At 45.3% G+C, this 20016-nt stretch overlaps 1 protein-coding gene across 1 annotated transcript in view; it reads right to left on the bottom strand.

Annotated features, from left to right (window-relative positions):
* LOC119545112 (putative serine protease 47) overlaps positions 1-13844 on the bottom strand; it is a 69157-nt gene extending 55313 nt beyond the window's left edge. Inside the window, exons 1-5 of the mRNA XM_037850719.1 lie at positions 13742-13844; positions 12793-12970; positions 8538-8815; positions 5244-5407; positions 1056-1319 (exon numbers count right to left, since the gene is read on the bottom strand). Of these exons, the coding sequence (XP_037706647.1) occupies positions 1056-1319; positions 5244-5407; positions 8538-8815; positions 12793-12970; positions 13742-13844 (987 nt within the window). The remainder of the gene's footprint in view (positions 1-1055; positions 1320-5243; positions 5408-8537; positions 8816-12792; positions 12971-13741) is intronic.
* Between the last annotated feature and the right edge of the window lie 6172 nt (positions 13845-20016).

Below are 20016 nucleotides of genomic sequence, written 5' to 3' on the forward strand. Positions count from 1 at the left end.
AGGTATTTACCTATTTCATTTGCAATTTCCTCTTTGGCCCATTGGTTGTTTAACCTGCATATATTTGTGAAAGATCTGGATCTGTAAGAAATGGGAGCTCCCCCACTTTATCGTGGGCTGTGGGGCCTTCCTGGGAGCAGAAGGACTCTTTCTGAGAAGAATGGCATGAAGGATGGCCTAGAACTCTGCTTAGAGCCTGACTGCTGGGCCAATAAGTCCCAGTTCAGTTAAGCAGAAAAGGTGACACCAAGTTCCAACACAGAAAGTGTGTGGGCATGTCAAGCCAGGCCTGCATTGTGGCCTCTGGCAGGATGAAGAAGTCCATGCAGGGGTGGGCATGAAAGGTAAGGAGTGGCTTCTGCAGACAAGGAGAAAGTGAGGCTTGTGGGGTAGCTGAGGATGGGGCTCAGAGCTGACTCCAGGAGCAGAGGCCTGAGGTTTCAGACTTAAACTTTGGCTCTCAGCCTGGCATCGGCATCTCCCCCACCCCTGCCTGCTTCCAACACTGTTCTTCCAGCTCCAACCACAGCTGAGAATGCTCCAGATAGGCAGGCATGGATCCCCCTTATTGACCCCCTGCCTTGACGTCAAGGACCCAAGTCTAGGTCAATGGTCCCAGGCTCCAGAAGCCTCCCCTCCCTTGGTTTCCACTCTTCCCAACCCCAGATGTGCTGGTTATTCTATACTGGGTGAAGCCCTTACTTCTTTGCAGTATAGATACTTGCTCTGAAAGGCTGCATGCTCACTATGGGCAGGCAAGAGCAGAAGGTGCAGGGGTGCTGGAAAAGAGCTGGAGATGGGGCAGATGAAGGAGCAGGGAGGGGGACCATTATTAACTTTGGTTTTATTTTGTCAGGCTTGGTTTGCAGGGTGGGAACTAGTGAAAAGTAAAGTTAAAGAGAAGGAAATGTTCAAAGAGACAGTGGGGCTGTGGAAGGTTCTAGCATGAGATTGGGGCCCAAAGTGGATAGAAGGCTGAAGGAGAGGAGGGGCCCAATAGGTCACTACAGGGTCTGCCCCCAGGACCTGAATACACATAGCAGTAGGAGAAAGACCTGTGGAGGCACAAGGGATGGACAGAGCCTGGGTGAGCAAGCAGCTGTGTGGAGCTGGCCTGAAAGGGGGTTCTGAGTAGGAGCAGAAATTGCTTCAGGAACAGGTGTGACTCTCTTGATGCCATCGATCCACGTGGTGAAGTAGGTGACCCTGGTGAAGACGCTGGGGTAGATGGGAGGCCGGCAGTCCAAGCCCCAACTGGCCAACCCCACCAGAACCCAGGCACTGCTGAGCTGACAGATGAGGGGCCCCCCGGAATCACCCTGAGCAAAGAAATAGAAGTTAGTTGAGCCAGGGAGTTACCCTTCATGGTATCAAAGGGAAAGGCCTGTGGCAGAGGAGCAGGAGAAAAGCCTCTGAGGACCCCTGTGGTCAACAGAGAGGCTGGCCTGAGTCAAGGCAGGGGAGGGGTCAGGAGAGACCAGGCACAGATGCAGGAGGTGGGAGAAGCAGAGTTGAGGATATAAGAGGGCTCTGGCCTTGTGGCTTTGCTTTGGACAGTGAAATAAGAAGCAGCATCAACAGTTGAGAGGGGGTGGGGGGTTGTCAAACATCAGACATGGAGGCTGGAAGGAGAAAGAAGGGGTGATTTGGTGTGATGGATGAAAAATGGAACCCAAAGGATGTCCATGTCATGGTCCCCTGAATCTGTGAACATACTTCTCACATGGTAAAGGGGACTTTGCAGATGGGATTACATTAAGTACTTTGAGATGGGGAGATGATACCAGATTATCCAGAGGGGCCCAATGTGATCACAAGGATCCTTATAAGGGAAAGAGGGAGGAATAGGTTGGAGAAGGAGATGTGATGACAGAAGAAGAGAAGGGAGTCAAGTGACTGCTGGCTTAGAAGATGGAGAGAGGAACCACAAGCCAAGAAGCTGGAAAAGGCAAGAAAGAACCTCCAGAAAGCACACAGCCCTGCCAGGCCATTTTAGCCTTCTGACCTCAAGAACCGTAAAATGATAAACTCTGTTTTTTGAAGCCAATAAGCTTGTGGTCATTTGTTTCACAGCACTAGGAAACTAACACATGTGGTCTTCTCGAAGAGTCAGGGTGTCCCATCACTGTGTCAGTGCTTTTCCTCTAGGGTCCCCCTCAGGAGTACCCTTGCCCCTCCCAACAGCATCCCCAACCCTGAGGTGTCCATGGCCTTCGGGAAGGCTTGATGTTCCAGGGCAGGGGTCCCTGTCCCCACCAGCCAGCAGTGATTCAGCAGGTGGACGAGGTAGACTGTGACCCAGTCTGGGAGAGAAGGGAAGGACTCCAACAGACAAGAGGAGCTCCCAGCTGGGAGAGGAAAAACAAATACAAATATACCCAACCCCATTGCACTGCTGTAGAGATAGGAGGAAACCACGTGTGTGTGTGCATGGAGGTGGTAAATTCCACCTGTGCTTGAGAGGACAGGTCTAAGACAGGCCTAGAAATGTGTGAACAATGCATACAGGTGGCAATAGATAAGGCAATGTCCATAAAGACCAGCACTTGCTAAGTACCTACTAAATGATAGGCACTTTGCTCAGTGTTCCACAGGAATTGTATCATCTCACTCCTACAAAAACCTTAAGAAGTAGAGGCTGTTAGTAAGTGCATTCCATGGGCATGTAAACTTTGCTAATGCCACAGAGGGAGTAAGTGACAGATTTTAGATGTGAACAAGGTCTGTACCCTTTGTAGTCTGAAAGCTGTTTCACTCCCTCCAACCCTGTCTCTCCTCAGGGATGTGCTTCTCAGGCCAGGGGCAGGGTAGGAGGTCCCTCAAAAGAGAGAGGAGGGCAACGCCTGGGGTAGGGAGTGGAAAGTAGAACCTTGGTTTGGCCTAAGATGAATCCAAATGGAGTCTCAGGGACAAGCTGAGCAACTGAGAGGCTGAGGCGGGAAGAGGGAGAGAAGGCTAGAGGGAAGAAGCACCTGCTGATTCCCAGGTGTGGAGCTCAGTGGCATCCTCAGGCTGGGAATGGAATCACAGGAGGGGCAGGACTGGGGGCACTAGGGATGTCCATCAAGCAAGCAGACAAATGGTGCTAATGGGGGCTCCATGTGTCTGGCCTCTGCAGGAGAAGTCACGTGGGAAACAAGGCTGGAAGGGGGGTCAAGGAGGCCAGCCTGAACTGGGGACTCAGTAGATGAGCCTCCACCAGACTCTGGCTCTCTATAGGACCCCACTCCACCTCTGGGCTCAGCTGATGCTGTGAGAGGATGGGTCAGGACAGACATTCAGAGAGAATGATAGGGATACAGACTATGAGTCAAGAAACCTGTGTCTACCTGCTGTCAAGAAGGCAGGTGAGAAGAGTTTCCTCCCCCTGGCTCAGCCAGCTCACTGGGCAGTGGGCCCTTTCCAGGAGCCAGACTCATCTCAGCCCGTCTGGATTAGTGTCCCAGGGCTGCTGTAAACATGACCAGGAATTTGTGGGTTAAAGAACAGAAATTTACTCCCCCAGTTCTTGAGGTCAGATGTCTGAAAGCAAGGTTTCAGCAGGGCTGTGCTCCTTCAGAAGTCTATGAGGGAGGACCCACCCTGGCTTCCTCCAGAGCCTGGTGGATGTTGCCGTTCCTTGGCTTGTGGCAGCATCGCTCCAGTCTAAGACTCCACCTTCACATGGCATCTTCCCTGTGTGGGTCTCCCTTGTCCTCTCCTCCCCACAACACCAGTCATTGGATGAATTCATCACCAGATCTGTCACTAATTACATCTGCAAAGACTTCATTTCCCAATAAGGCCAAATTTTGAGGTTCCATTTGGCATGAATTTCAGGGGGACACTATTCACTCCATAGCACCATCCTGTAGACAACCCATGAGGAGGCCCTAATAACCCCACTTTATAGACGAGAAACAAGCTCAGAAGGTGAAGAGACTGTCCAAGGCCACAGAGCTGGCATATGCAGCAGAGGCCAGATCTGAAGCTTGGTTTCTCCAACTCCACAGCCCTAATGCTCTCCTCGCCATGTCCCCATGGAGCTCTGTGCAAAAGCTCCACCCACAGATGTCAGCTGAGGAGGGTGGTCTGCGGGAGACCTTGTAGTGGCAGGTTGAGCTTGGAGGCAGAACACAGAACCCCAACTTGTGCTACCGTCCTTTAGGCCAGCCAGATTCACTCTGTGGGCCTCAGTTTCCACACTTACAAAATGGGACATTATAGAGAGTGGGAGACCTTTAAAATCCATATATCCAACAATGAACTTATATCTAGAATACAGAGCTTCCACCAAAAAAAAGATAGACAACCCAACAGAAAAATGAAGGAAGAAAAAAACTTGAATGGAAAATTCCTAGAAGAGAATACCCAATGACAATAAACATGAAAAATGTATTTAATTTAGTTGTGAGAAAGATACAATTAAAACCACAATAAGAAATCACTATGAATGTACCAATATGGCTAAAATGAGAAACAATGGGAAGTACCAAGAATTGACAAGATTTAAACTCTCATCCACCACCTTAGGAAACATGAACTGGAGCAACCACTGGGGAGAATTGCTCTGTAGCATCTACCAAAGCTGAACCTACCTTTTAATCTAGCAATTCTATCCAGAAGTATCTATGAAACAGAAATGTGTTCGCACACTAGTATGAAAATGTTCATAGCCCTACGACTCGTGACACCTCCAACTTGGAAACACCTCAAAGACCAATCAACAGAATTGATAATAGACTTCAGTTCACATAATATAATACCAGAGAGCAATGAGAATAATCAAAGTATAACTACAAATACAATGTAAAGAGAAAGAGAACAGACATGAAAGATGCCAGCTATAAATAAAAGTGAAGGTGGTGGTTGTGCTTGGGTATTAGTGAGAAGAAGGGAAAGGAAGGGGACTACAGAGCTGCTAGTAACCCACATGTGAGCATGTAAGAATTCATCAAGCTATACTCATATGCATTATGCACTCTTCTGTGGGAATGTATAGTTCAATAAAAAGTTTAAAAACACACAACAAAAGTAGATGCTATTGGAAGGTCCTTCTAGCTGCTGCCATCCTGCTGAGATGGGCTTGGGAAGGTGCTTGGCTAGGGACACTACTAAGGTGTGGGATTTAGGGAGACACACAGCAGGAGGGAACAGGAAGCCTGGGTGTCTCCTCAAAGAGAGTAGGGGCAACACACGCTCCCCCCTGGAGAAACTGACACTGTGAGGACAGGCAAGGGAAGAAGAGAAACGGCCTTACTCACTTGGCAGATGGACTTTCCGGATGAGAAGTCCCCAGCACACAGCATCTCTTCATGCACCATTTTCTTGCCATTAGCAGTCCTTTGAGTATATAGCATATTGCAGAGCTCATTCTCTATGAGGCCCACCTTACCCTCCTGGAGATGGAAGGGTGGGAGCAGCCGTGCTGTGAGGATGAGGGGGAAGTCAGTGAGGTGGTCTGTAGACTAGCAGAGGAATCCCAGGCTCTCTGCACTCCCATTCTGCCTGCCTGCTCACCAGTGTCTCTTCAGTATCACCTTCCCCCAGACATGGAGTTTTCTCAGGGCAGCTGAACTCTCAGCTCTGCTTCAGGTGTCTCTACACACACCTGAGAAACCCTTCTCCTGTACTCACTTTACACAAACTCATTCTCCTTTCTCCATTCCTCTCAGCCATAGACTACACCCCTCCTTCCATAAAGAAAAGAGACAAGCCTCACAAACACTTGACACCTTCACTGGACCTTAACAACACCCACTGGCCCACCTACTCATTCATGAACTGTTGCATCCATTCTCAATCCGTCACTCAGCATTCTGCCATTTCTCCAACCACCCATCCACTTGCCTATTCCTCCATCTACTTATCTCACAACCTGCACTCTGCTTTCACTCTTTCATCCATTTTCCCATCCGCCCACACTTCCATTCATCTCTTGATCCATCCTCCATCACCCACCTACCCATTGTACTCTGTCTATCAACACAGGCAGCCACTCTTCTCTCACCTCCATCCATCTTCCCCTGCACCAACCCATTCATCCTCCCACCACCCATCCACCCCTCCATCTTCTTATCTGTCCTTCTGTCCAATCACTAACCTACTCACTCATCTATTCACCTGTACTCATGCTAGGTATCTTACGGACTCATGAGATAGAGGGAATATTTTTAGTTGGCAGAAACAGACTAAGTGAAGTAAATCAATACATAAATAAAATTAATGCAGATAACGTGGAATATGACTCATGGGGAGGAATCTGGGCCCAGCATCGTGGAATGGAAGGCATTTTCTTGACCAAAAGGGGGATGTGAAATGAAATAAGCTTCAGTGGCAGAGAGATTCTGAAAGGAGCCAAGAGGTCACTCTGGTGGGCACTCTTACGCACAATACAGACAACCTTTTTTGGGTTCTGATGAATTGTAATAGCTAGCAGTAAATATTGAAACTATCAAACTACAACCCAGAACCCTTGAATCTTGAAGATGATTCTATAAAATTGTAGCTTATGAAGGGTGACAATGTGATTGGGAAAGCCATGTGGACCACACTCCCCTTAGTCCAGTGTATGGATGGATGAGTAGAAAAATGGGGGCAAAAAAAAAAAAAAAAGGCACCCAATGTTCTCTTTCACTTTAATTGTTCTTTTTCACTTTAATTTTTATTCTTATTATTTTTGTGTGTGTGGTAAGGAAAAAGTTTAAGAATTGGTTTTGGTGATGAATGCACAACTATGTAATGGTGCTGTGAACAACTGAATGTGCACTATGTATGACTGCATGGTATGTGACTATATCTCAATAAAACTGAATTAAGAAAAAAAATTAATGCAGATATAAGAAATGGTATGAAGCAAAAAAAAAAAAAAAAACAACGGGGATGCAACATAATGAGAGTTGTCTATTTTAGCTCACACGACCAGTTAAAACTTCTCAAATGTGAAGAAGAAACTAGTCATGCACAGATTAGGGGGAAAGCATGTTAGAGCAGGAACAGCAGCGGTCAAGGTCCTGAGGTAGGGACGGGGCTGGCATGGTCAAGGACCACAATTGAGGCCCTTGTGGCAGGGATGGAGGCCATATCATGCAGGGCCTTATAGCCAAGGTAGGTAGTTTGGATTTGATTCAAAGCACAAATGAGAAGGCACCGGAGCATCCTTAACAGGTAAGTGACAAAAGTCATGACTAGAAATGAACAATGACAGCTGTGTGGAGAGTAAAGTGGAGGCACACAAGAGCAGAAGCTGGGAGACCGGTTAGGAGGCCACAGGCAAGACATGATGATCTGTCAGCCCAGGGTAGCAGCAGTGGAGACCCTACAAGGTGACAGGGCCTGTGGTGGAGATTGGGACATTAAAGCAAATAAGACATGGCCCCTGTCATGGGTGTGTGTGTGTGTGTGTGTGTGTGTGTGTGTGTGTGTGTGTGTAAGGAAGTGAACCAACAAATATTCAAACACAGAGCTATATGGGGGAGAGGCTAGGTGGGACAGATAGCTGAAGGCCTGTGTCCCTCATGAATCTTTTACTTGCTTTCTGTTCGAGTGGCTGTTTCTCTTCCAGATTCTGAGTGCTGATGTACTTTTTCAGTTTACACTAATGTCCTTGCTCAACGAGGCAGGTTTGGAAATGCTGGGGAGCTGCTTGTCACAGTGACTAGGGAGTGTTCCTGCCGTTTAGTGGGAAAGGGCCAGAGAAGCTGAACTGCACAGCCCCAACTAATGAGGACGTATTCTGCCCAAAATGCCTGCAGTACCTCTGTTGGAAAACACAACCAAATTATGGCCCTATTGATAATTCCAAATATATCTTCTTCTTTTTCCTTAACATTACACCAAAAGTAGCTCCCCAAACTACAAACGTTCCTGTCTTTAATAAATATCCTGAATAAATCTTTGCCTGAGTTTCTCCTTCAATCTAAATAAAATACTTCCTCCTCTGCTATTCAGCTCACCCTAATATGGCTATGAAGTGTGCAGCTGACCTGGGCTAGGAGAGAACAAGGCGAGGTTGAGAGAGGTTAAACCCACTGAAGTCATAATCATTCTAACTTCATCTTGCAGGCCCAGAGGTGAGAAGTCATAAATGTGGTTTCTGTTTTCCCAGTCCGTTCTCTGGCAATGGAAAATCAAGGTTTTTGATTGTGGTCTCAAATTGGCCAGTCCCACACATGACCTTAGAATTGAAGCAAAAAATTTCAGATCCATCAATGATTCAAAGCTTGGAATCAAGAACTCCATTCTTGCTTCCCAAAGTAGAAGACTCTCAGACTGTAGAGCCTTGCACTCAGGGCCTCTGAAGCTGTAAGGGCTCCCACATGGACTAGTACTTAAAGGTGATGAAAAAGAGGCACAGAGAGTCAAGGTCTTAGAAGGGCCTCAAGGATAGGGAGGCTGCCGACGACCTACCTGCAGTCCTGGGCTTCTCTGTCTGGGGATGCTTCTTCCCCTCCTTCTTCCTCTCTCCTCCTCTCACTCTCCCTTTGCTCCCTCCTCTCCCTCCCCTCCTTCATGATCCCTCCACCCCTACTCCCCCACCCTGGCCCACACTCCCTCACTGTCTTCGGAGAGCATTCCCCAGCCAGTTATCCAACAGGACTTGTAGGTGGTCAGCTGCATGCCAGGGGGTGGGAGGCAGGCAGGAGTGATATAGGAAGTGAAGTTCACAGGCAGGTGCAGTTGCAGCATGGCGATGTCACTCCCAAAGGGGTGGAACTTCTCAAAGTCTGGGTGGGTGATAATCCGATTCACAGACATCTTCTGGGTGTGCTGGGTTTGCTGGTACAGTTCGGTATTTCCCAATAGAACCTGGTAGTCCTTAGGGGCGTGGGATTTGCTGGAGGAAGAAGGGCTCATTAGCACCCATTATCTCGGAATGGGGCCAGTACTTTCTCCCTGCATCCTTGCCTAACCTCCCACACCCTTCTGGGTCATCCACCCTGCCAAGATTCCAGGAAGCTTTGGTCTCCCTCTTTCCTCTACTCCTTAGCCTTCTTTCTTGAGGTGGACTGATATTCTGCTCACAACCTGAGGACATATGGCTTCCCTATCACATGCTACAATCAGAGGAACAGGGAATCCTAGTGGTAGAAGAACCCTTGGAGGGATCATCACAACAAGTTTTTTTCATTTTAAACAGGAGGAGATCTGGCTCTCACCTGGGCCTCCTGGAGGTAGCTGATGACCCACCTGCTGGACCAAACACCTGCCTTACTCCTCTCCTCTTTACCCACCCTATCCCACATGTCACCAGCATTCATAATAACTTTGTTAATTGAACGAATAAGTGCATGAAACTGAACCTCCCCATGTTCCCTGAAAATGAGTGAAGAAACTTCCAACCTTCATGACTTTGTCCACCCAAGTCATCCACTCAGAAGGCCCTTCCCCACACTCTGCATGTCCAGATCCTTCCATAGGATAAGGCCCTGCATCTCCACACCCCTCCACAGGCAGCTTCCCTCACAACCCAGGCTGGAGCACAGCATCTCTTCTGACTTCCCTTCTTCGGGTCTGCCCTTCTTACTTTGAGCTTGCTTTCCTGCATCATGCTTATTTGAGCTTGTGCCTCATTCTCCTGACAGGCTGGTGACCCCTCAAGGTGGGGTGTTGCCATCCCCTGTGCCAGAAGACTTCATCTGGAGTGGGGCTCAGAGCAGAGGTTGACAGGACCCAGCTGGGGCCTCAAAGCCAGTGGGTGCCAGAGCTCCAACTCCCAGCCTGGGGCTGTGCTGTCCCTCCCCCACCCTTCCAGGATCCCTCCAACTCTGTTCAGAATCTAGGCACACAGCCAGGCTTGGGAGAGGCCTGAGGAGTAGGGAGCCCCCACCCTTCCCACCCATGCAGCCCAGCACAAAGGTATCAGGTACCACAGCTCCTCCCAGCACACTGCTTTCAGAACTGATAAGAATTCCCCAGATGCTGGCTATACAGACTTACTTTGTTTTATTGCACTTCCTTTTATTGGGCTTCAGAGATACTGAGTTTTTCACAAATTGAAGGATTTTGGCAACACTGAGCTGAGCAAGTCTATCAGCGCCATTTTTCCAACAGCCTGTGCTCACTCTGTGTCACATTTTTGTAATTCTCACAATATTTCAAACTTTTTCACTATTATTATATCTGTTACAGTGTTCTGGGATCAGTGATCATTGATGTTACCACTGCAGTTGTTTTGGGTGCCACAAACCATGCCCATATAAGATGGCAAAGGTGATCGATAAATGTTTTGTGTGCTCTATCTGCTCCACCGACCACCATCCATGATCTCTCTCCCCTCAGGCCTCTCTGTTCCCTAAGACAACATTGAAATTAGGCTGATTAATAGCCTGCAATGCCCTCTAAGTGTTCAAGTGAAAGGAAGAGTCACACGTTTCTCACTTTAAATCAAAAGCTAGAAAGGGTAAAGCTTAGTGAGGAGAAGGCATGTCTAAAGCAGAAAGAGGCTGAAAGCCAATCCTCTTGTGCAGACAGTTAGGCAAGTTATAAATGAAAAGGAAAAGTTCTTGAAGGAAATTAAAAGTGCTACTCCAGTGAACACACAAATGATGACAGCAAAACAGCCTATTGCTGATAAGGAGGAAGTTTTAGTGGTCTGGATAGAAGATCAAACCAGTCACAGCATTCCCTTAAACCAAAACATAATCCAGAGGAAGGCCCTAACTTCTTCAATTCTATGGAGGCTGAGAGAGGTGAGGAAGCTGTAAAAAAAAGTTTGAAGTTGGGAGAGGCTGGTTCATGAGGTTTAAGGAAAGAAACCATCTTCATAACATAAAAGTACAAGGTGAAGCAGCAAGTGCTGAAGGAAAAGCTGCAGCAAGTTACCCAGAAGTTCTGGCTAAGATAATTGATGAAGGTGGCTAAAGTAAACAACAGATTTTCAATGTAGATGAACAGACTTCTATCGGAAGAAGATGCCATCTAGGATTTTCATAGCTCAAGAGAAGTCAATACTTGGCTTCGAAGCTTCAAAGGACGGGCTGACTCTTGTTAGGGGTGAATGAAGCTGAAAATTTTCAGTTGAAGCCAATGCTCAGTTACAATTCTGAAAATCCTAGGGCCCTTAAGAATTATGCCATCTACTCTGCCTTTGCTTTATAAATGGAACAACAAAGCCTGGGCCTGCTAACATATCTATTTATCACATGGTTTACTGAATACTTTTAGCTCATTCTTGAGTCCTACTGCTCAGAAAAAAAAAGATTCTTTTCAGAAAATGACTGCTCATTGACAATGCACCTGGATACCCAAGAGCTTTGAGGAAGATGTATGAGATTAATGTGGTTTTCATGCCTGCTAACCCAACATCCATTCTGCAGCCCATGGATCATGGAGTCATTTCAACATCCAAGTCTTATTATTTAAAAACCACATTTCATAAAGTTACGATGGCCATAGATGGCGATTCCTCTGATTGGATCTGGGAAAAGTCAATTGAAAGCCTTCTGGAAAGTATTCACCATTCTATATGCCATGAAGAACATTCCTAATTCTTGGGAGAAGGACAAAATATCGTCATTAATAAGAGTTTAGAAGTTAATTCCAACCCTCATGGATGACTTCGAGGGATTCCTGGCTTCAGTGAAGCATGTAACTGAAAATGTGGTGGAAATCACAAGAGAACTAGAATTAGATGTGACCAAATGGCTGCAATCTCATGATAAAACTTGAGTTAATGAGGAGTTGCTTCTTATTGGATGGGCAAAGAAACTGGTTTTCTAAGACGGAATCTATTCCTGGAGAAGATGCTGTGAACATTGTGGAAATGACAACAAAATATTTAGAAAACTACATAAACTTAGTTAATAAAGCAATGGCAGCGTTTAAGCTGATTGGCTCCAATTTTGAAAGAAGTTCTACTGTAGGTAAAATTCTATCAAACAGCATCATATGCTACAGAAATCTTTTGTGAAATCTAGGGCCAATCACTGTGGCAAACTTCTCTGTTGTCTTATTTTAAAAAATTGCCACAGCCACCCCAGCGTTCAGCAACCACCACACTGATCAGTCAGCAGGCATCAACATTGAGGCAAGACTCTACAAGCAAAAAGTTTATGACTCACTGACAGCTCAGATGATGACTAGCATTTTTTAGCAATAAAGTATTTTTAGTTAAAGTATGTCCATGTTTTAGACATAATGCTATTCTATACTTTATAGACTACAGTATAAAGATAACTTTTATATGCACTGTGAAACCAAAAATTTTGTGTGACTTGCTTTACTTTGATTTTTGCTTTATTGTGGTGGCATGGAACTGAACCTGCAGTGTCTCCAAGGTTTGCCTGTACATTCTGGAGTCCCATGTCTCTGCCTAGAGATTCTGACTCAACAATAGTGTGTGGGATATTGAGGGCCCAGGTGATCCATGGAGAAAACCTGGTCTACAGGTGGCAAGGAGCTCATCCACACAGCATCATGGCCAGGAAGACACTCTAGATGCTCTAAAAGCCTCTGTGTTGGGAGAAAAAGAGGCAGAGCAGCCTCCAAGAGGAAACCCTAGGCTACCCCACAAGTGTGCCTGACCCCAGCACAAAGGGAGCCCAAGGTTGCCTGGAGGAGGGGCTGCCTGATCTGAGGATAAAGGATGAGAAGGATTTAGGCTGATGAAAGGAGAGTTGGAAGGTGATCAGGAGGACATTCCAGATGTGCAGGAACTGCCTGTTCAAAGGCAGGAACAGTGATGTGTTTGTTGCCAGCAGACTGTCCCCGAGCAATGGCCAAAAGAGAAAGGCTTGGGACGGCCTTCACCCCTTCTCTCCTCCTCCCCAATCCCAGCCCTTCTGCTAGGGGAACACAAGAAGGAAAACTCACTTGAGGAAGCAGTGGGCAGTTGAAAGCACCCAGTGGGAGTCGATGAGGACAGCTCCGCAGAGGTGCAGGCCCTGGTAGAGCAGGCTTGCCTGCCATGGCCACTGGCCGGCCACGACGTCCTGGCCACCAAAGACCTTCCCCACCACCTTTGGCTTCCCGCACACTGTGGAGACACCCCCACCCACCCACAAACATCAGAGACACCAGTGGTACCCCAGAAGGTCCCTACCAATGAGTCCCCTCCTCCATTTCAAGAGAAATGTCACCTGGCCAAAATGGCTGACGGCTGCCCCATCTGTGCCTTCAGTGGTTGCTGCTGAGGACCACCAAACCCAGAAAATCTCGTGGGAATGAGGACCCAGGGATTGGGTGGGGGGAGGGAGGTGAACGGTGGGGCCACAGGAGCTCCGGGCAGCATCTCCTGGGAAGACAGACCCCTCCTTCCATTGGCCTGCCAGAAAATTTTCCTTAACTCACACCTCTACACCTAGTGTGCAAGTGAAGGAACTGAGGGTCTTTGAGGCTACTTGACTGGCTCAAGGTCATGGCTTTTAAGTAGCTGTGCTCCTTCCACCTCGCTCTTATATACCGAGAAGAGAGATCCATGGGCGGGAACAGGAGTTTGAAAAGCCAAGACTTTCTGTGAGGCTATGTGGTGAGTTAGGCAGTTGCTTCCAATCTCTGGACTCACAATTTTCCATTTCTAAAAGAAGAAGGGGTGTGGGGCCAATGCTGACAAGCCTGGTTCAGAGACTCAGAAGAGGGCGTGTCCTGAGTTCCTCAGGCCTTGGCAAAGGCCAAGAGACCTCAGGGGCCCCCAGCTTCAGCAGTCCTGGTACTCCCTTCCTTCACGAGGCCCCAAGCCCTTGGCCTCTGCCCATTTCTATGGCCCTACACTGGAGCCTGGGACGAGTTCCCACCCAAGCAGGGCCTGGGAGTGTGGGGAGCTGACCCACCTTGGTTGATGCTGTCTCTGGGGCTTCCTTGTTCAGAGAGGAAAACAGAGCAGAGATGAGACTCAGGTGATTTCCAGGCACCAGGGCAAGTGGCATCGTGTCTGACTCCCCCAAGACCCCTCCCTCCCCGGCTCTTCCCACCTAAATTGATCTCAGTCCTTCATACCTGGGCTTCAGTACCTGCCATGTTGTCCCCACCCACCCTGACCCCAGCTCTGGGATCCACTCCCGACGCCTCCACCTCTGGGGTCAGCGTGGCTGCACCCTCCTGTTCCTCCCCCTGGTAGGGAATGTTTCAGTCCCCTCACCGTGAGCCTGGGAAGGGGCAGGGGAAAGGGACTCGGCAGCAGGGGGATCCTTAGGCAGGGCCGCCACCAGCAGAGGCAGCAGCGGCGGCAGCAGCAGCAGCAGCAGCTGCAGGCGCCACCTGGGCAGCGTTTCCCAAGGGCGCTCCGCGCTAGCGCCCATGACCAGGATCCGCATCCGGCGGCCCCCGACACCCAGAGAGCGGAGCGCCTGGTCGGGTCCTGAGTCTACCACTAACCCCGCCCGAGCTCGGCCGGTGATCCTGCCGCCTGACCCCGCCAGAGTTCCATTGCTGATGCCGCCCAAGCTCGACTGCTGACCCCAACCCCTCACTCCCGGAGCTCGGCCGCTAACCACGCCCCTGACCCCAGACCCCAAGGAACTTTGGCTTCTGGCCCCGCCCTGGCCCCGCCCGTGCCAGGCCCTGACCCCGCCCCTAACCGCTCCCTTGGCCCCGCCCCTGACAGCGTCTGAGCCGGGCCTCTGACCCCCGCCCGAAGCCAGGCATCTGGTCCTGTCGCTGACCGCGTCCCCCCTCCCTCCCTGAGCCCGCCCCCGACGCACTCTAAGGGGCCTCGGGTTAAGCCAGTCCCGACCCCGATACGTGACCCCGCAGGAGACCAACCCCTGACTCTGTCCCCAGCTGGTCCGAGTTCTCTTCCTGACTCCACCAAGAGCCTGGCGCCCGACCCCGCCCCAAAAGCCATCAAGGGCTCCCGTGAATTAATGAGTAAAACGTAAACTACATGTAGAAAAATGGGAAAGAATATGTAGAATAGGTCACGGAAGATGGAATTAAGCAAGGACTATTTGTAATAAAAGATGCTCAATCTAATCTGGAAATAAAAGCAAAGTGTATTTTTAGTATACATTTTGTTGTGGAAACATGCAACGGAAAATGTCCCATTTTCACCACTTTCAAATTGAACTATCAAATTGCAAACATTTCATAAGATTGATAAAGGCCCCTAATCTTATATTAATCAATGATTATTCCATAGAGTTGTGGGAAGGGGGAAGGATTCAAATTTCAGAGCCAGGCTCCCTATTGTCTACCCCAGGAAGGAATGTCCTGAATTTTTTATACTAGAGGTGAGAGCTCATCGTTTTACATTTATTTCCTTATGTTTTTGTCTTCATCCCTATACTGTCAAGTCCAGAGGGCAGGAAAATTATTTTAATGGCCACTGACTCCAGGGAGAAGACAGTAAGGGAAGTAGCACTGCACACAGTTTACACCTAAATATCAATTTAAAGTTACTGTTGTTATTAATGAAAGCAGAAACCAAGGGCAGCAGTCTTACTTAAGGAATAATTAAGAACTTAAACTTCAATAAAAATTTTGAAGTATATGTTTAGGGTTTGGAAAAATTGTGTTAGTGTTAGGAGAGTTTAGACTTCAATATTGAGACTAGTAGAAGAATTCATTCTCCAACACATTTTGCAAAAGGGACTATAGAAATGAGAGTGAAGGAGGGGTAAAATAATGAGTACCATATTAAATGATTGAGGTACCTATGGAATATATAGTTGGAGTTCTCCAACATACATTTGAAAATACCACTTTGGAATTTGGCAAGTGGATTTCAGTAGAGACATAGATTAGAGAAGTTTAAGGATTTAGGTGATAGTCAAAGCCCTGTGAGTAGCAAAGTTCATCAAAAAAAAGCATGAAGAGCAAAATTGGAGACTGAAACTTAAGGAGCTGAATAAGGGCCAAACAAGAAAAAAAAAAAAAGAGAGATTGAGGACTGCATGGGATAAATGTAAACCACTGAAAGACTGAATCAAGTATCTTTATAAGATCTCTTATCCATTTTTTAACAGCCTACTTGAGATACAATTTTGCATCTTGTCAAGTGTGCAGTTTCACTATTCATAAGTGTGCAGTTCAATTGTTTTTATTAAGTGTATAAAATTACACAATTATCACCAAATCTGCAGTTAATCCCAATTTCACAGCCACCACTGGGTAACCACTGGCCAATTATATGTACTGTAAATATGTATTTTTTGGACATTTCTTATCAATGGAATGATGCAATATGTAGAATTTGCTTCTGGCCTCTTTCACTTAGCGTAATGTTTTTGAAGTTCATCCATGTTGTAGCATGTGTCAGTATTGGGTTTCTTTTTGTTCTGTTGTATACTTGTACCACAATTTGATTATCTGTTTATCAGTTCATAGGCATTTAAATTGTTTACAGTTTCTGGCTACTATGAAAATGCTGCAGTGCAAGTCTTTAGGTGGGCATATGTTTGCATTTCTCTTGGGTAGATTGTTAGAGTGAAACTACGGGATCATACAGTAAGTTCGCATTTAATGTTTTAAGAAAATGTCAAACTATTTCCAAAGAGACTGAATCATTTTACACTACCACCAGCAATGAATGAAGGTTCCACATTTTCCACATTCTTGCCAATGTTTGGTATTGTCCGTCTTTTTTATTACAGCCATTCTTTTGGGTTTGAAATGCTATCTCATTGTAGTTTTACTTTGCATTTTCCTAATGATGTTGAACATTTTTCATCTACTTAATTGCCACTCATATATCTTAGTGAAGTGTCTATTCAAACCTTTTGCCCATTTCAAAAAATAGATTGTTTTCCTTTTTTTTGAATAGTAAAAGTTTGTTATTTGTGCTGGATACAAGTTTTTACCAGATAACTGATTTTCAAATATGTGCTTCAAATCTGTGGTTTGTCTTATTGTTCTTCTAACAACGACTTTCAAAAAGCAACTTTTTAATATTTTTCATCAATTTTTTCTTATATGGATTGTGCTTTTGATGTCATATTTAAGAGGTCATGAAAATTTCCTCCTATGTTTCTTAAATGTTTGGCACCTACATTTAGCTCTAAATTCAGCCCTTACCTGATTTTTGCTTTTTTTTTTTCATTTTATTATGTTATGACTTTTGCTTGTGGATATTTATTTGCCCCAGCACCATTTGTTGAAGAAGAAGGACAATAATAACAAAATGCTAGTACTAGACTTCCCCCCGTTCTAGTTTGCTAATGCTGCTGGAATGCAAAACACCAGAAATGGATTGGCTTTTATAAAAGGGGGTTTATTTGGTTACACAGTTACAGTCTTAAGGCCATAAAGTATCCAAGGTAACACATAAGCAATTGGGTACCTTCACTGGAGGATGGCCAATGGTGTCCGGAAAACCTCTGTTAGCTGGGAAGGCACATGGCTGGCATCTGCTCCAAAGTTTTGTTTTCAAAATGGCTTTCTCCCAGGATGTTCCTCTCTAGGCCACAGCTCTTCTTCAAAATGTCACTCTTGGTTGCTCTTGGGGCATTTGTCCTCTCTTAGCTTCTCCGGAGCAAGAATCTGCTTCCAACAGCCATCTTCAAAATGTCTCTCATCTGCAGCTTCTGTGCTTTCTTCAAAGTGTCCCTCTTGGCTGTAGCAAGCTCGCTCCTTTTGTCTGAGCTTATATACCGCTCCAGTAATCAAGGCCCTCGCTGAATGGGTGGGGCCACGCCTCCATGGAAATTATCTCATCAGAGTTATCACCTACAGTTGGGTGGGTCACATCTCCATGGAAATACTCAAAGGATTCGAATCTAATCAGCAGTAAAACTGCCCCACAAGATTGCATCAAAGAATACGGCTTTTTCTGGGGGATGTAGTACATTCAAACTGGCACAGAAAACTTTTGGGATTTTGTTAGGGAGTGCATTGAAATTATAGATCAGTTTGAGGAGAATTGCCATCTTGATAATATCAAATTTTTGAAACCATGAACATGGAATGCTTCTCCATTTATTCCCATTTAAAATATATATATATATATATATATATATATATATATATATATATATATATATATATATGTCTGCATTATTTGTTGTTGGTTTTCTGCTTTCTCTTTCCTTGATCTCATTTCTAATCTGTGTTATTTCCTTCTGCTTGCTTTGGACACACTTTGCTCTTTTTCTACTATCTTAAGTTGAAGTTTAGCTTATTTATTTGAGATACTTGTTTTCTGATATGAGTGTTTAAGTCTATAATGTTCACTCTAAGCATTACTTTAGATGTAGCCCATAGATTTTGATATGTTGTGTTTTCATATTAGATCAGTTTAAGATATTTACCAATTTCCCTGTGATGTCTTCATTGACCCATGGGTTATTCACATTTGTTGTTTAATTTCCAAATCTTGGGGATTTCCAAGATTTCTTTCTGTTGTTTATTTTATTTTCATTCTGTTGCAGTTGGAAAACATACTTTGCATGACTTAATCTTTCACAATTTATTGAGACTTGGGTTTTGCTGCTTTGTTTGTTTTGTTTTGTCCAGCAGAAGTTGTATCCTGGAGAATGTTTTGTGTGTGCTTGAAAACAATGCGTATACTGCAGCTACTGAATGGAGTGTTTTGTACAGGTCAGTTAGGCAGAGTTTGCTGATAGTGTGGTTCAAATATATTCCTTGAGGATTTTCTGTCTAAGTTGTTCTATAAATTACTGAAAGTGGGTATGGAAACCTTGGATTATAATTGTTCAATTGTCTATTTCTCTTTTCACATCTCTCAGTTTTTTCTTCTGGCATTTTAAAACTCTTTTGTTAGGTATGTATATATTTTACAATTGTGTCTTTCTGATGTATTGACATTTTCTCATTACAAAATATTCCTCTTTGCTTTTATAAAATTTATTGTCTTAAAGCCTACTATATCTGAAATTAATAGATACCCCATCTCTTATATGATTGCTGTCCAAGTGGTACATCCTTTTTCATCCTTTTACTTTCGGCCAATTTGTGCCTTTGAATCTAATGTGTACCTTTGGTTATCACATTTATAGGGATCTTGCATTTTTATCTTGTCTATCAATCAAAAAATGTCTATTCAAATTGACATAATTTTCCACTTACTCTGAAAATTACTTATCCTTCCCCAGGAAGAACACTTCTATCAAAACTTATAGAATGCCTTATCCACCATCATGGTATTCTACACGACATTGCTTCTGATTATGGAATACACTTCACAATAAATAAAGCGTGGCAATCGGCCAATGCTCATGGAATTCACTGATCTTACCAGATTCCCCATCATCCTGAAACAGCTGGATTGACATGACTGTTAATGGCCTTTGGAAGACTCAATTGTGGTACCCGCTTTATGGTGCTGGGTAAATGTTCTCCAGGAGTCTGTGTGTACTCTAAATCACCATCCAATATATTATTCTGTTTCTCCCACAGCCATGATTCATGAGTTCAGAAATCAAGAGATGGAAATGGGAATCAGTCACTAGTGATCCACTAATAAAATTTTTACATCTTATCCCCATGACCTTAAACTCTGCTGGTCTAGAGGTCTTAGTTCCAAAGGGAGGAGGTCTTCCTCCAGGAGACCACAAAATGATTTCATTGAACTGGAAGTCAAGATTACCATGGACCACTTTGGTTTCCTCATGCCTTGAATCAACAAGCAAAGGATTGAATGAGGTGATTGATCCTGATTACCTGGGGGAAAGTAGACTACTACTACACAGTGGAATGTAGGAAGACTGTTCCATATTATAGGATATTCCCTAGAGTGTCTCAGTACTATTCCTGTGAATAAAGTCAATGGAAAACTCCAACAACCCTATCTATGTAGGACCACTAACAGCTCAGACCATTCAGGAATAAAGGTTTGGGTCACCCCATCAGGCAAAGAATCATGGCCAGCTAGTGTGTTTATTTGAAGGCAAATGAAATATGGAATGGGTAGGAGGAAGTAGTTATAATGACCAGTTATGACCATGTGACCATTTGCAGAAACAAGAACAGTAATTCTCAGGAATATTTGTTCCTTATGTTGTTATAAGTATGTTTGTGTATGAATGTGTTTGCATGTATAAAGAAAACATCATTCTTTTCATCCTTTTCCTATCTTCTTATAAAATAACATTAATTATATTAACTTTAAATCATAGCGCTTAAGTTACAGGATATCAAAGAGTG

Source organism: Choloepus didactylus, chromosome 10 (genome assembly GCF_015220235.1).
Source record: "Choloepus didactylus isolate mChoDid1 chromosome 10, mChoDid1.pri, whole genome shotgun sequence".
In the NCBI taxonomy this organism is placed as follows: Eukaryota; Metazoa; Chordata; class Mammalia; order Pilosa; family Megalonychidae; genus Choloepus; species Choloepus didactylus.